This window comes from Plasmodium gallinaceum (genome assembly GCF_900005855.1).
Source record: "Plasmodium gallinaceum strain 8A genome assembly, contig: PGAL8A_v1_21, whole genome shotgun sequence".
Classification (NCBI taxonomy): domain Eukaryota; phylum Apicomplexa; class Aconoidasida; order Haemosporida; family Plasmodiidae; genus Plasmodium; species Plasmodium gallinaceum.
This window is the reverse complement of record NW_021628323.1, coordinates 5810-21941: the sequence shown is the minus strand read 5'-3', so window position 1 is coordinate 21941 and position 16132 is coordinate 5810. Positions and strand designations below refer to the sequence as shown.

The 16132-nt window shown below is 19.3% G+C and overlaps 1 protein-coding gene across 1 annotated transcript, besides 3 other annotated features; it reads left to right on the top strand.

Annotated features, from left to right (window-relative positions):
* Positions 1–1788: 1788 nt before the first annotated feature.
* On the top strand, positions 1789–2779 carry PGAL8A_00022500 (ribose 5-phosphate epimerase, putative; the record flags this gene model as incomplete). The annotated part of the gene is made up of 4 exons (XM_028674216.1): positions 1789–1914; positions 2000–2167; positions 2314–2565; positions 2681–2779. The coding sequence occupies 4 exons, from the start codon at positions 1789–1791 to the stop codon at positions 2777–2779; spliced, it is 645 nt and encodes a 214-aa protein (XP_028530591.1).
* A 2878-nt stretch (positions 2780–5657) lies between these two features.
* Positions 5658–6069: a repeat region.
* A 190-nt stretch (positions 6070–6259) lies between these two features.
* Positions 6260–7029: a repeat region.
* An 810-nt stretch (positions 7030–7839) lies between these two features.
* Positions 7840–9923: a repeat region.
* Positions 9924–16132: the final 6209 nt, after the last annotated feature.

The window sequence follows — 16132 nt, the reverse complement described above, 5'->3', positions numbered from 1 at the left end:
TAAAAATTTAAATCCTTATTTAATATTGAATATTGACTATTAATTAAGTGTAAATAATTTGCTTCTTTGTTATGATTTATGTTAAAATTTTTTTTTTTTTTTTTTTTTTTTTTTTCTAACATCCTTTTCCTTGTTTTATATCTCAATTTTTCAATTAAAATATATATATTAATATAATTAATATAATTTTAGAAATAACATTTGAAACCTTAATGCATACAAATGCAAAATGTGTTTATATATTTTATTGCATTTATCAAATATAATTTTCATTTTACACTAGGCAAATTGAAAAAAAAGAATTTAATAAAATATAATTAGCTTGTTTTAATATTAAAAATAAATTTAGTACTTGAAGTTTTAAATATTTCTTATAAGTTATTTTTAATAAATTAATGTTAAAAAATTTATATTAAAAAAAAAAAAAAAAAAAAAAAAAAAAAAATTTTTTTTTTTTTTTTTTTTTTTTTTTTTTTTTTTTTTTTTTTTTTTTTTTTTTTTTTTTACTTTTTCATTTTTTAATCTTTTAGTTTTCTAAAAAAAAAAAATTTTAATACTAATTTTTTTTTCTCCTTATTTAACTTAAAACGATTCTTTTAATTTACATTTTTTATTGTTTAAATTTGTAATTATTATAAAATTTTGAATAATGCAAAAAATTTATCTAATAATAGAGTTTTTAGAACAAAAAGTAACCATAATATTCTTTGTTCTATTGGTATTTCAAAAAAAAAGTTTATTTAAAAAATCATATATATATTCTATTTTAAAAATTATACTTTTTTATCCTAAAGGAATATTTTATTATTATTTTTTTCCCCTCGTATTCCAAATGTGCATTATTAAAAAATGCAAAAAATAAAAAGAATAATTTTTAAAAAATTTTTGAAGCAATTATATTTGTAATTCTTTAAATTGTTTTTCATTCATTAGGTTTAACAATTTTTTTTTTTTTTTTTTTTTTTTTTTTTTAAATTTGTTTTCTTTAAACTTCGAATTTAATATTCCATTATTTCAAATATTAATTCGATTAATGAAATTGAATACTAAAATAATGAAACCCATTATTCAATAATCTAAAGATGAAAAAAAAATTAAATAAAATATAAAAGAAAAAAAAATTAACATAAGAACTATGAGAAAAATTTCTTTTTTAGTTATCTGTTTTCTTAAGTAGCAAGTATGAGTAAGAACTTGCTACTTCCTTATAATTTATTAGCTATTATTTCATAAAAAGTCAACAATACCTTTTATTAATCATATACGTATTTTGGAATATGTTTATTTTTGAATATCTTGCATATATACAACTCTCTTCTCTACTTTGGTCCACCACATTAAAAATTCAAAAAGGTTATTAATATTCTTTATTATTCAATTGTCAAAGCTTAACATTTAATTACATATAATTTATATTTAATCTGCTTTCTATAATGATTTTAACGTAAATATCGTTATAAAAAAATTAATTTAATATTTTCATTTAATATATTTTTTAGAATTTTTATTTATTCACCAATTTTTTTATGAGGAAGCATTTATGATAGCAAATTTTTCTATATTTTTATTTTTTTTATTTTAATATTAATATTAATATTAGTATTTAACAAACTTATAAAATAGTTACATAATCATTAAAATTAATTTAATATTAGTTCACTGTTGTTATTATTATGCAAAAAAAAAAAAAAAAAAAAAAAAAAAAGACTAAAGATATATATATATATATATATTTATGCACTTTTTAAATAGGCTTATAAGGCTGTAGATGATTATGTTCACTCAAATATGACTATTGGACTTGGTACTGGAACAACTGTTTTTTATGCACTTGAGAGAATTGATAATTTAATAAAAAGTGGGAAGATAAAAGATGTTGTATGTATTCCTACAAGTGTTGATACAGAAATAAAGGTTATAAAAATAAAAAAAAAAATTCTTTTTTTTTTTTTTAATAACATATATTAACATTTTTATATATTTCTAATGTATCCTTTAGGCAAAAACTTTTGGAATACCTTTAACTACACTTAACAAAAATTCTAAAATTGATGTAGCAATCGATGGAACAGATGAAATTGATTTAAATTTAAATTTAGTTAAAGGAAGAGGAGGAGCTCTTGTTCGTGAAAAGCTAGTTGCAAATAGTGCATCAGTTTTTATAATTGTAAAAAAAAAAAAATAAAATGAAAAAAATGAAAAAAAATAAAATGAAAAAAATGAAAAAAATAATAATAAAAATTAAAAAAAATAATAATAATTTGTATTAGTTCAATCTTTAAAAAAATTAAGGAATTTATTTTATTTTTTAAGATAGGAGATGAATCAAAATTGTGTATTAATGGATTAGGTACAACAGGAGCTGTACCTATAGAAATTTTAACATTTGGTTATGAAAAAATTATTGAAAATTTACTAAAAATTTCAACACTTCAAAATTGTACTTATAAATTAAGAGAAAAAAATGGAGAAATTTTTGTGACAGATAACAAAAATTACATAGTCGATTTTTTTTTTACTGATCCAATAGAAGATTTATTAGAAACTTGCAAAAAAATAAAAATGGTAATAATTTTATATTTATTTTTATTAAGTTTTTTTTTTTTTTTTTTTTTTTTTTTTTTTTCATATATACTTTTGTTATTTCTCACATATTTTATCTATTTTTTAAATTTTTTAGACAACTGGTGTTATAGATCACGGAATTTTTCTTGATATGACTAACATCGCTTTAATAAGTAAATATGATGGAACAGTTTTAACATTAAATAAAAAATAAATATTTTAAACATTTAGTTTTTTTTATATTATTTCTTTTTAATCTACTTATTTCTTTTTTAATTTAATTCATCTTATTTTTTATTTTCATTTGTATATATTTTTTTTTTTTTTTTTTTTTAAGCTTTTTTAAATTAATTTTTTATATAAACATAGGATTTATATATTTCATATTTAATAAAATAAAATGTGAATTGTAGTATACTATAAAACTAAATAAAAAAATAAAGAATAAAAAAATGATTACAATTTTAAATTGCTTTAACTTCACACCTTGAATCTTCTATGCATATTATTTCTCATTTTCTATATGTAATTGTTTTTGCTTTTATTTTATATATTTACATATTTATATTTTTATATAAAATAATAGTTTTAATAGTATTATTTTTATTTTAATTTACATTTACATAACTATTCTTCTATTTTACTTACATACTATTAATATTTATCTTATTTTCATGTTTTTTATTTTTATTTTTTGTAATTATATGCTTGTATGTATATATTTTTCGTTTGAATTATTATTGCATAAGGATAAAAAATATAATATAATATAATATATAATATGTGTAAATATTACTTTTAATTAAACATTTATAATTTTATTTTATCCATATATATATATATATATACAGAGAGAGAGAAAGAGTAAGAGAGCTTTTTTTTAAAATATTACTTGAGCAATGATTATTTTATTTTATTTTTTTAATATTATTGTATAATTTTGCATTAGCTTATATAAATGATTAATAATTTATTATAATTATTCTTTTTTATTTTTTATACTTAACATAATAAATAATATAGCGTAAATATAAAGAATTTAAGAATATTAACTAAAAAAAATTTTTTTTTTTTTGGAAATTAAAAATATTAATAAGATATACTTTTTTTATAAAGCTTGTTTTTTTACTGAAATATCGAAATTATTTCTGTAATAGAAAAAATTGTGTGAAGTTTCTAAATAAATGATAAAAATAAACTACAATTATAGATAATTAATTTATTTAATATTAATATATGAATTTAAAAATAATTATGTTTATTCTGAATGAATTAAAGATTCAAAGATATAAAAAAAATTTAAAAATAAAAAATTTTAATTTTTTTTTTTTAAATAATAATAAAAGTAAAAATAAGAGTAATGATAATCATATTATATTGGTAAATATCATGATTATACAATATTAGAATTTTCTAATGCTATTTATATTAGTAAATTATGTAATTTAATTTGTATCAATTCTAAAACTGACTATGGCATGATGACCATTTACATTGTAAGATACATAAATTGATTTAATATTAATGCAGAATGTTTATATATAATATGTAATTAAGATAATGGATATACATTATAGTGATAAAATATTATTAACATAAACAATTTTAACATACAACCACTAAAATATTTTTGATAAAAAATTTATGATATATAGCAATAAATATTAAAAAAAATAAAAACAAGGTATCATAATCTTATTTACATTTATGGGTATAATGGTGGTTTTAATGAAAACAATAATAAAAATGTAATTTACATAAATTTTAATTTATTTTAATTATGATTCAATTTCTTACATAACAATATATTGTTTGGAGAAATTAAATTTTAGAAATAATGAAATGCATTTTAATTTATAAATTCACAGCTAGGTGTGAACTACCTTTTTCAGATATATAATTTGAAATATATGAAATAAAAATCTGAAAAAAAAAAAGAAATTTAAATAAATATAAAAATCATCTTAATTTTTATAATTTATGTAATAATAATATATAAATCTCAATAAAAATAAACAATACACTGAAGTAATCATTTTTATAACTCAATGATATATAATTAAAGCAAAAATATGTGTATATATTTTGCTAAAAGTTTCTACATAAATATGTTAAAAAGCAACAATAGCAATTATGAAAAAAAATATTTTTAGATATAGTGAATTTTAACTTATATTAACAATAATTATAACAAATGTAAAAACTATTATAGATAATACTTCTTACGAACTATCTTTAAAAAAATATTTATATTATATTTATTAAATTATATATATTACATATATAATAATTTTAACTTAAATTCTAATTATGATGGTTATGTTAAAAATCAAGTGAAATGTAATAAATGTAAATAGATTTAATAAAAAGAGGTGCAATAATTTTTAAGATATATATTTTTTTCCTTTATTTTTTTTTTTAATTCAATAAAATTTATGCAATTTTTAACCTATCTAATAGTAATAATATAAAATAAATTAATTTTTTATGTTCTTTATCATCTTCAATAGTATTATATCCATAAATCTACAAATATAATAAAAAACAATTTGTAATATATCATTTTTATGAAAATTTTTACTTTTCATCAATTTTATTTTCATTCATTTGTTATGCTATTCATATGATATGCAACTAAGATAATAAAAAATTTCCCCTAGTTTTTATTATTATATTTACTTCTATCTACATTATGCTACAGAATCTTAAAAATATATCAATATTTTTTCTTTATTCTTTAATAAAACGAAATATATATGTGTGTAATCATTACCCTTTCATTTATAAAAATTATATAAAGAAGCTTTAGTAGCTTTATATAAAAATAAATATATCTTGAGATATATGTATCATATAATACATTGTATAACGAATGCATGCATTCCATTAATATGAAAATCCTTCTTAATTGTGTTACATTTATATCTATATATTTATATTTAAAACAAATATTATATTTATCATTATTATTTTTTTGTTGTAGAATATTCTTCAACATATACGTTAGCTTTTATTGTTCTTTATTTTAATTATATATATCCTTTCTTTTTTCTTACACAAATAAATTAAAATATATTATATATGTATGTTAGTAATTTACTAATTGTTTATTCAATGATTTTATTAGAGTATTGAACAAACAGATTAATAAATATTATGCAGATTTATCTATACTAATATAATTAACTTAAATTTTTTTTTAATACTGCAAACCAGTAAATTGCATTTGTGTTGTCTAATCAGTTCAGTATTTATTTTTTTCCATAGGAGTTTATTTACCTTAATAAAAGTCCTATATTTTCATTAAAAACTTAAATCATCATTATTTATTTTGATTACATATATTTTATTTATAATGTTATGAGTAATCATTAACAATTCAAATTAACTGCCTTCAAATAAACAAGCATAAGCAATCAATAGAATAAAAATTGTATTATATAAATAATATGATATATGAAAACTTTATTATTATTAAAATAAAATTTTCTTATATAAATTTAAATGAAATATACTACAGGAAACTTTTTAGTCAGTAACTTTTCTTTTTTTAATTTTTCAACAATACAACATTTTTCGAAAAAAAATAAATATATTTCTTTTATGTATTTTATAATTTACAAAAAAAAAACAAAAAAAATAACTATTTTTTTTTCTTTTTTTTTATCCAATGCTTGCATGACTAACATATATTTGGTTAATAAAAGGATTTATTAACCTTTTTTGTAATAAAAAGGACTAGCAATATGAAAAATACGTATTGGTTATGCATACGCAAATAAAAAAAAAAAAAAAAAAAAGTAAGATGTTTTTTTTTTTTTAAGGAAAAAAGAAAAAAAAAATTCAGGAAAATTGTCGAAAGATTAGTAAAAAAATCAACTGGAAAAAGATTTGTTACCAGTAAGAAAAAGATTTTTTATATACAATAGAATTTAATTTACATAGTATTTATAATTTTTATTTGTAAAAGAAAATTTTATATATATAACAATAAAATTTCACGTAATTAATATTTAGATAATTAATTTGTATTGTCACTAATTGTATATGTTTGTTAATTCAACAGCAATATATATTAATTGTTGAACATAACTCATAACAAAGAAACAAGTAATATACATTTAATTAATAATCAATATACAATAAGGATATTAATTTTTAAGAAAAATAAAGATTTTTATTAAACTAAATAAATGCCTATTGAAATTAAAGAATGCTGAACGAAGTAGATTACATAATTAAGAATCACTCGTTCAGAGCATTTAAAAATATATACAAATACATCAAAACCGTAGAGTAAACTCTGCATGCTCTTTATTAATTTGTTTGTTCAGTACTCTATCAAAGTCTCCGAATACCCAGCTAATAAATCAATTGGCGACAACGGCAAGAAAACCGAAAATAGCACAAGCAGAACCCACATTGGATTAGCAGTTCAAAATGGATAAAGTATTATACAACCTTAAACCAGATTCTTTTGCGAATATAATAGAATTTAATCATTCATACATATTTGAAATTAGAAACAATCGATATAAAATAAGAACTAAAGTACCACCTGGACTCCCAAAATTTAATGATTGATCTTTAGAACTATACCTTAGTTAGTTTAGGATATTCTAAATTAAGGCAAAAATGCAAGGAATATCCAGAGTAAATACATGTGTGCTGTTAGAATCTTTATCATCAAACATATACCACCAGGGAATAGCTAAATTATCAAGAGACAAAAAAATCACCGATATGTTACAATTTCAAATTAAATTAGCTAATGTAATGTTTGAAGATCCAGACAAGAAATTCATTTTAGCAAAGAAGTTATTTAATGCACCAAAAAAAGTATCTGTGAAAGAAGTTATTAGTTCATTTATAACGGACTGTAATTTGTATGCTCTTAGCTGTTTATGTTTCAAGAAAGAGAATAGCATATGCAGAAAGGATATTTTAAAATACTTTAAAAGTTATATACGAGAGAAATTCTTAAAATAATTAGATAAGAAGATGGAAATGTATAAACCTTTTACATAGATAAGAAAATATTTTCTAACTGTAGAAAATAGAGAAACAAAGATAGATGAGGATCGAAATATCAGTATAAATGCTGCAGATTAGACCTACAAAGACAATGTATATTTTCTTCTTTTTTCCATTCCTCCATTAAACTATTAAACCAATCTTCTGTCCTCCATTTTTCCAACATTTTNGTTTTTCAAAAGAAAAACATCTAAAAAAAAATCCCAATAATTTTTTTTTTTTTTTTTTTTTTTTTTTATTACGGCAAGAAAACCGAAAATAGCACAAGCAGAACCCACATTGGATTAGCAGTTCAAAATGGATAAAGTATTATACAACCTTAAACCAGATTCTTTTGCGAATATAATAGAATTTAATCATTCATACATATTTGAAATTAGAAACAATCGATATAAAATAAGAACTAAAGTACCACCTGGACTCCCAAAATTTAATGATTGATCTTTAGAACTATACCTTAGTTAGTTTAGGATATTCTAAATTAAGGCAAAAATGCAAGGAATATCCAGAGTAAATACATGTGTGCTGTTAGAATCTTTATCATCAAACATATACCACCAGGGAATAGCTAAATTATCAAGAGACAAAAAAATCACCGATATGTTACAATTTCAAATTAAATTAGCTAATGTAATGTTTGAAGATCCAGACAAGAAATTCATTTTAGCAAAGAAGTTATTTAATGCACCAAAAAAAGTATCTGTGAAAGAAGTTATTAGTTCATTTATAACGGACTGTAATTTGTATGCTCTTAGCTGTTTATGTTTCAAGAAAGAGAATAGCATATGCAGAAAGGATATTTTAAAATACTTTAAAAGTTATATACGAGAGAAATTCTTAAAATAATTAGATAAGAAGATGGAAATGTATAAACCTTTTACATAGATAAGAAAATATTTTCTAACTGTAGAAAATAGAGAAACAAAGATAGATGAGGATCGAAATATCAGTATAAATGCTGCAGATTAGACCTACAAAGACAATAGTATTGATAAGGATAAGAAACAAAGTCTTATGAAATGTTATTGTTGTGAAGGGAATAACCAAAAAAAAATACACTGTTTTTACCAAAAAAAAAGATCCAAAATTGTAATGAAATAGGAAGGACAGTAAAAGTATGTAGAAATAAGGTGATTCGAGATGAAGAAGATGAAATTAAAGGTATAATAAGAGATAAAAGATATGATTTAAATTTTAAAATGATCAAAAATGAAACGAATCCACATAAAATACGTCAAGTGCAAAGATACCTTAATAAACAATTGGAACACCTTGAAAGACGAAAAGACAAAAGAAAGGTATAAAGAAAATAAACCCAAAGGAAGTGACGAAGAGAAGGATAGAAAGAGGAACAGAGCAAATAAAATATTTAAGGAGAAAGAATTTGACATCGATAAGAAATCCTATGAAGCGGTAACAGATTCAGCAGAAAGTGAATTATCTGTTAATAGGAAAATAGAAATTGGAAATCAAAAAGGACGATGTAAGAATGTGGAACAAACAGTAGAAATTAACGGACATAACGTTAATGTATTACTAGATACAGGAGCAGATTTATGTACTGCATCAATGGTTTCAGCCAAAAACTAGGTATAGAGACAGATACATCAATACAACCAATAAAGTTTTGTGGAATATGTAGCGGAGACATTGCAATGAAATCTAAAAAGGTGAAAATATACATGAAATTTATCAATATAAATATAATAACCAGATTTGCTATGATAAAAACAAATAAACCCCTTTATTACTTAGTGGTTTTGTAATGGACTAATTAGGATATGCCATTATAAAAAAAAAGATAGATATATATATATCACGCAAGTTAAATCTGAAGTAAAAGAAAATGGATTAGAGAATTCGAATAAAGAAATTATTCAGAAATTTGTTTAAGGATCTTATTTTAAAGATCAGAAAAATAAGGAAAGGTTGGAAAAAAATATTAAGAAATAATACAAGACCCTGGAAAAATAAAATGGTGGAACCCAACAACAAATACAAAGTTTCTATTCAGGTACAAGGGAGACCACGGCGTTATAACCCTAGACCACTGAGCAAAGAAATGTTATCAGAATTACATCGAAAAATAGATGTAATGATAAAATTAAAAGTAATAAGTAAAGTCATTAATGCAGATTGGACCTCACCAATAATAATGGTTCAGAAGAAAATAGGCCAATGGAGAGTCACGTTAGACTATCCGTATTTAAATAAATTTATACTAGATGATTTATATGTCATCCTACACATAAAACACATATTTCAAACGTTTTATGGAACAAAATGTTTTTCGAAAATAGACCTCAAAAATGGATTTTGGAACAAAAAAAAATTAAAATGGAAGACTTTAATAGAAATATATATGGTAATATTGGAGGAATGTAGAAAAGAAGAGTGGTTATTGAATAAAGGAAAATTTTTAGAAACCTGTTTAGATGAATTTATAAAAGAAGAAAAAGAAAAATATCCAGAAATAATAGAAAATGATTTAGCCATCATAAAAGAAGGGGCAGAAGGCATTAGTACATTAATGATTGAGAAACAAAAACTTTTATGGAAAAAATGGGTACAAAGAAACAAAAGAATGTCAGAGAAATGGATAAATGAAGAATGGTTTATTAATTTAAAAAAAGAATGGGGAAAAGAACAAGAAAAATTTAATGAATTAACAAAAGAATCAGAAATATCAGATATAGTAGCAGGAAAAAATCCTATGCTAGAGAAACAAAAAAGAATATGGAAACGATGGCTAAGAAAACAAAGAATGTGGTTTATACTACATAGCGAGGATGAATGGTTTAACAATTTATTGGAAGAATACGAAGAAGAAGAAGAATTTTTTTTTTTTTTTTTTTTTTTTTTATATCCAAGGTGAAAGTGAAAAAAAATTAGAAAATGATATGACATATTTTATGGAAAGATATAAACTTAGACAAAAAATTAAAGAAAGTAATAGTTTTGATTTTATATATAGTTTATTGTTAAATTTTTTTTTTTCTTAAATTTGTAATAAAATGATTAGTTATAAATTTTGTATACATTTTATTAATTAAAAAGCAAAATTATTTTTTTTTGTTAATTTTTTATTTATTAAAAATTTTTTTTTTTCTTTTATTTTGATTTCACAGAAGCTACACAAATATCAGAAGAATAAAAAAAAAAAAAAAAAAAAAAAAAAAAAAAATGGTTTATAGAGTTAATATTGGAAATGAAAAGAAAAGAAAAGGAATACATAAAAGAAATATATGAAGATATGATAGCAAAAAAGAATGGGGACAAAATTAGAAATCCCATGTTAGAAATGCAAAAAATTATATGGAAAAAACACTGTGAAAATATTCATAATAGGTGGATAGAAAAAAATAATAAGGAAATTTTACAACACTAATTTATTAATAAAAAAATGATGATAATGAATAAGAAAGCAAAATTTATAAATAGAGTATAGGAGAGGAAAATAGTTTGGAGTAACAGGAAAATCATGTAAAACAATAGGAAAAATTTTAGAAGTGATAAATAGAATTATTGGACTTTTTCAATGTTTTTTAAAAAATAAACTTAAACATTTCTATTTGTTTAGTTATTGATTCCTTAACTTCCTCATTCAATAATTTTGTTAGAATATTGATTTATTAATTTCTTGCATAATATATTTTCTAATATTGAACAAATAAATTAAATAAATAGAGTTTAGAGATAACTATAATTATTTTATTTGGAATAAAATAAATCATTACATAAATCATTTATTTTTATTAACTAATATTAAATTTTAACTCTATTATTTATTTGTTTAAGCTAATTTATACAATACAAATGTAATATTTGACATTATGTCATTTAATTTTTCATGCAAAAAAGAATAATATCCATTGCATCACCAAAAAAAAAAGAAAAAATTATTATTTTTGTTTTTATAATGATACTATTTTTTCTATTAAAAAATAAAAAAAAAAAATAATTTTATTAGCATTAATTTTTTGTTAAAATTTCTTAAGTAGCTATAGTATAAAACCCAAAAAAAAAATAAAATATTTTTTTTTATAATTTTAAATAGATATAATAAAAAAAAATAAATGAAATATATTTGTTTTATTTTTTTTTTTTTAATGTAATAACTCATTAATTTTCTTTTCAGTCATATTATGATTTATTAATTTGTTAATTAATGACATTTATAGTGACTTAAATAGTTATATTAATAGAGAGCATGTAAAATGATATCTACTTATTCTTTTTAATATAAAATTAACCTATGTATATAATTATATACCTATTATACAAGTATCTATTCATAATAATCTTAATATATTAATTATAAAATTCACGCTATTTGGCATACTTCTTAGTATTTTTTCATATAAAATATAAAAATTATCATATTTACTCATCTCCTAAAAAAAAATAAATAAAAATAAAACATTCTTTTTTTTTTTAAAAATAAAATTGCATATATAATGTTTTTTTTTTATGAGTAAATTACTAATATAACATATATTATACAAATATAATTCTACTATATCTTTGAATGTATCCTTTTAAACATAATCTATTTTCTATTTTATTTCTATACACGCAAAAATTATTATATGTGGTCTCACAAATATATCTTTTTATATACTTTTTAATTATCCTGCATGTAACTACATTGCTCCAAAATGAACTTATATCATTCTGTAAATTATTAAAAAGTTAAATGAAGTCTTTTAGTAATCATATTTCTAGTATTGAGCAAAAAAAATTAATAAAATCATGTAGAGAAAACTATACTTGTTTTATTTATGTTAAAATAAATTATTATACAAATTATATAGTTTTTCTAATTGTCAAATATGAATCACAATAGTTATTGAGTTAATTTACACAATACGCTATAAAATATGATATTAACATAACATTTTTAATTCTTACACATAAAAAATTATACTTCATACCATCGACAAAAAAAGTGTATGATTATCCTTAAGATTACAGTTTTTTTTTTTTTAAATTTCTTTTTCAACTCATTTATTTATTAATTAACAATTCAATGTTATTGCTAGTATCTAAGAAACAAATTAATAAAGATCATATAAGGAGAATTTTACATATTTTTAATTTTTTTAAATTAAGATATAAATTAAATCATTCATTTTTTATTAATTAATATAAAACATTAATTATGTTAGTTAATTAATATTGTTATTAATTTACATAACATCCCATGTGTACCACATTTTACATTGCATTTTTAATCTTTCTTTAAAAAAACCAAATACACTCCATCTTGTCCTTAAAAGATAAAAAAATATTTTTTTTTAAGATGTCATATTTTTTTTAAATAAATAATAAGAAAAAAATATATTTTCATATGTAATTGTAAGTAAACAAAAAATATATTATAGAAATATGTTTATTTTTTTTTTTTTAGCGTATTTTTAGTGCAAATATATATATATATTTTTTTTTTAATATACACATTTATATGTTCACATTTTTCATATATTTTATAATGCTCTAAATAAAATGTTTTTACTCATTTTATTTTATTAAATATTATTTAAAACAGTTTGATAATATAATTTATAGATTGCATGCTATTTATTAATTTGTTTGTTTAATAATAGTAAGGTCATCGAATAGACGATTAATAAATCACATTTTTTCGTATTTATTTTTAAATTGTTACCAATAAGTAATACATATACATTTTTTAGTACCTTAAAAGGTTTAAGTATGCTTAAATTAAATTCATGAATATATCTTTAATTACTATTTGTAACTTAGAAGACCAACTTTGAATGCGAATGATAATATGTTAAATACAAATTTTTCATGTTTGGGTTCTATAAATTCTGTGTGTTTATTATTACTTTCACCCAGTTTTAAGTCCCAATGTCCTTTTTTAAGGTCTATCTTGAAAAACATTTAACACCATAAAATGTCTGAAATATATCTTTCTTATTAGGTAAAACATATAAATCATTCTATACATAACTATTTAAATACAATTTATCTATAGTACTTGCCAATCTGCCATCCTTTTTACGAACTAATACCATAGGTAAAGCCTATCTTTAATTATTGGGATATAAATAATATGTTAAACATATTTTTAACAATATTTAAAAATGTGTGTAAGGTTATTTTTATTTGTTCATGTTTAAATAATGGGAAAATGTGCATTTATAAATTCATAAATTAAAAAATAATAAATACAAAAAAATATGTATACTATAAAAAAAAAATATTGATGTGTTTCGTTATATTTTTTTTGTGTTTACTTACAATAATATATAAAAAAAATTATTTTATTTTTTTCTGAAATAATTATGTGAAATATTAAAAGTGTAACGCCAAGTATATTACATCTAAAATATTATGAAAATTAACTAAAATAGTTGATAACCTAATTAATGTTTTATATTAACAAATGCATATAATATGTTTAATGTTTTATTTTAATTAAAACAAAATAAGTGAATCTTTCACTACATTCTCTTTATCAACTTTTTTCATCAATACTAATAAAGGTAAGGAGTATTTAATAAAATAACTTGGTAACTATATGCTTTTCATACTGCTTTTAATTTTTATAATTAAAAATTTTAGTAATTATGTTAGTTGACCATTAATATTAAAATAAATATGTTAATTTTACCATGAATAAATAAATTTATATATGGTATATTATTATCTATGTATGAATCTCTTTACTTTTGTAATAAAAAGGTAATTATAAATTAATATATATAATTATTTAAGTGCTTTTTTGATAAACAAAATATATAATGATTTCTGTACATGCTCTCTTTTAATATGACTACTAAAAATGCTATAAAAGTCTTTTAATAGTTAATAAATAAATATCTTATATTTATTCTTACCGAAATTAAAAAAAATTTTATAATACCATTTATCGAATTGGTTCTCTATAAATAGTATTATAGGTTTATTTTAAATGATATTTAAATAAATGAAACAATCAAGGATATCATTATTTGTGAATGCTAAATATACGATAAGAAGGAGGGCATCTAAAAACCCATACACAAAAAGGTGTACACTAAAAAAAAAAAAAAAGTATCTTTATTGAAGATGATTGCATCAAAAATAAAATATAGGAATATAATATTAAATTATATTATATTTTTTTTACGTTTTACAGTTCTTATTCCAAAAAGAAAATGGTGATTTTTTTTTTTTTATTTTTTTTTATTTTTCAAAAAAAGAAATAATTTTTTCTTTTTTTGATCACATCGTGTGTTTTACTTTTTTTATTGTGTAAAAGATTAAGCGTAATGTTAATTACTATATTTGTAATGTATAATATTAATTAACATAAATAATTAATAACCAATAGTATTATAATTTAATATTAACACACAAAAAATATATAATTTATGTAATAACTTATTTTATTTTAAATAAAATTAGTAGAGCTTTCTTTATATTCTCTTTGTTTATTTTATTGTTCAATACTTTCAAAGTCACAGAACAGAAAAATAATAAATCAAATAATTAACTGTATATTTTTCATTTAGCCATCAATTTTTATTCACAAAAAGAATAATAATTTTTTTTATTAATCAACGTTTTATATGAAGTAAAATATAAAAATCGTCTGATATATGCCTATTTTAATATCGATAATTTATAATAATTTTCCATAAGCCATCTTTTATATACCATTATCATAGTGGTTTATTAAATGCATGTTCGGTGGCTTTGCTAGAGTGCTAAACAAAATATTAATAAAGAGCATGTAGAGTTACAGTTACTAATTTAATGAATTTATGTATAAATTTCGTATATTTTATTAAAATTTATATAAGAAAATTTTATATTAACGATAATAAAATTTTTTTATTTTGCAGTATATATATAATTTAATTTATATTTCATTAATTAATTCGTTTACTAACTTCAATAAAATGGACATGAGTTGTGAAACATTATTCATAACATTGTAAGAAAAATTAAAATAATTATAAATCAACATTAAATAGAAACATAAATTTTTAATAAAAATGGGTATTTTTATTAAAATAAATAAATACATATTAGAAGCATGATTTGGAATCAGAATTGTATTTTAATTCATAAAATTAGTAGAGGCAACTCTACATATTCTCTATTAATTTTTATATTCATTATTGTAATAAAGTCCTTGAACTAGCATTTAACGAACTATTAATAGGGTAGAAGTTAAATTATATAAATATTACGAACAATAATATTTTATTAATGTAGTATATAATTCTCTCTTAAAATATTAAAACAAGATTAATTCTCAGGATTTATCATTTTTTTTTTAACCTTTTCAAAAGATAAAAAAACAAATTAATTTTATATAATTTTTTTTTTGTCTAGTGTTTTCATGGGTAACTATGTATATTATGTACTGCTATTAATTTTCTATTCTCGAAAAAGATAATAATATCTTTTCTTAGTAACTTACTTTTTCTAATATATATGTTAAACGACAGATGTTATTCAAAAAATTATGTCATTAATACACACGTTTATATCGTTTTTTTCAATTAAATTAATA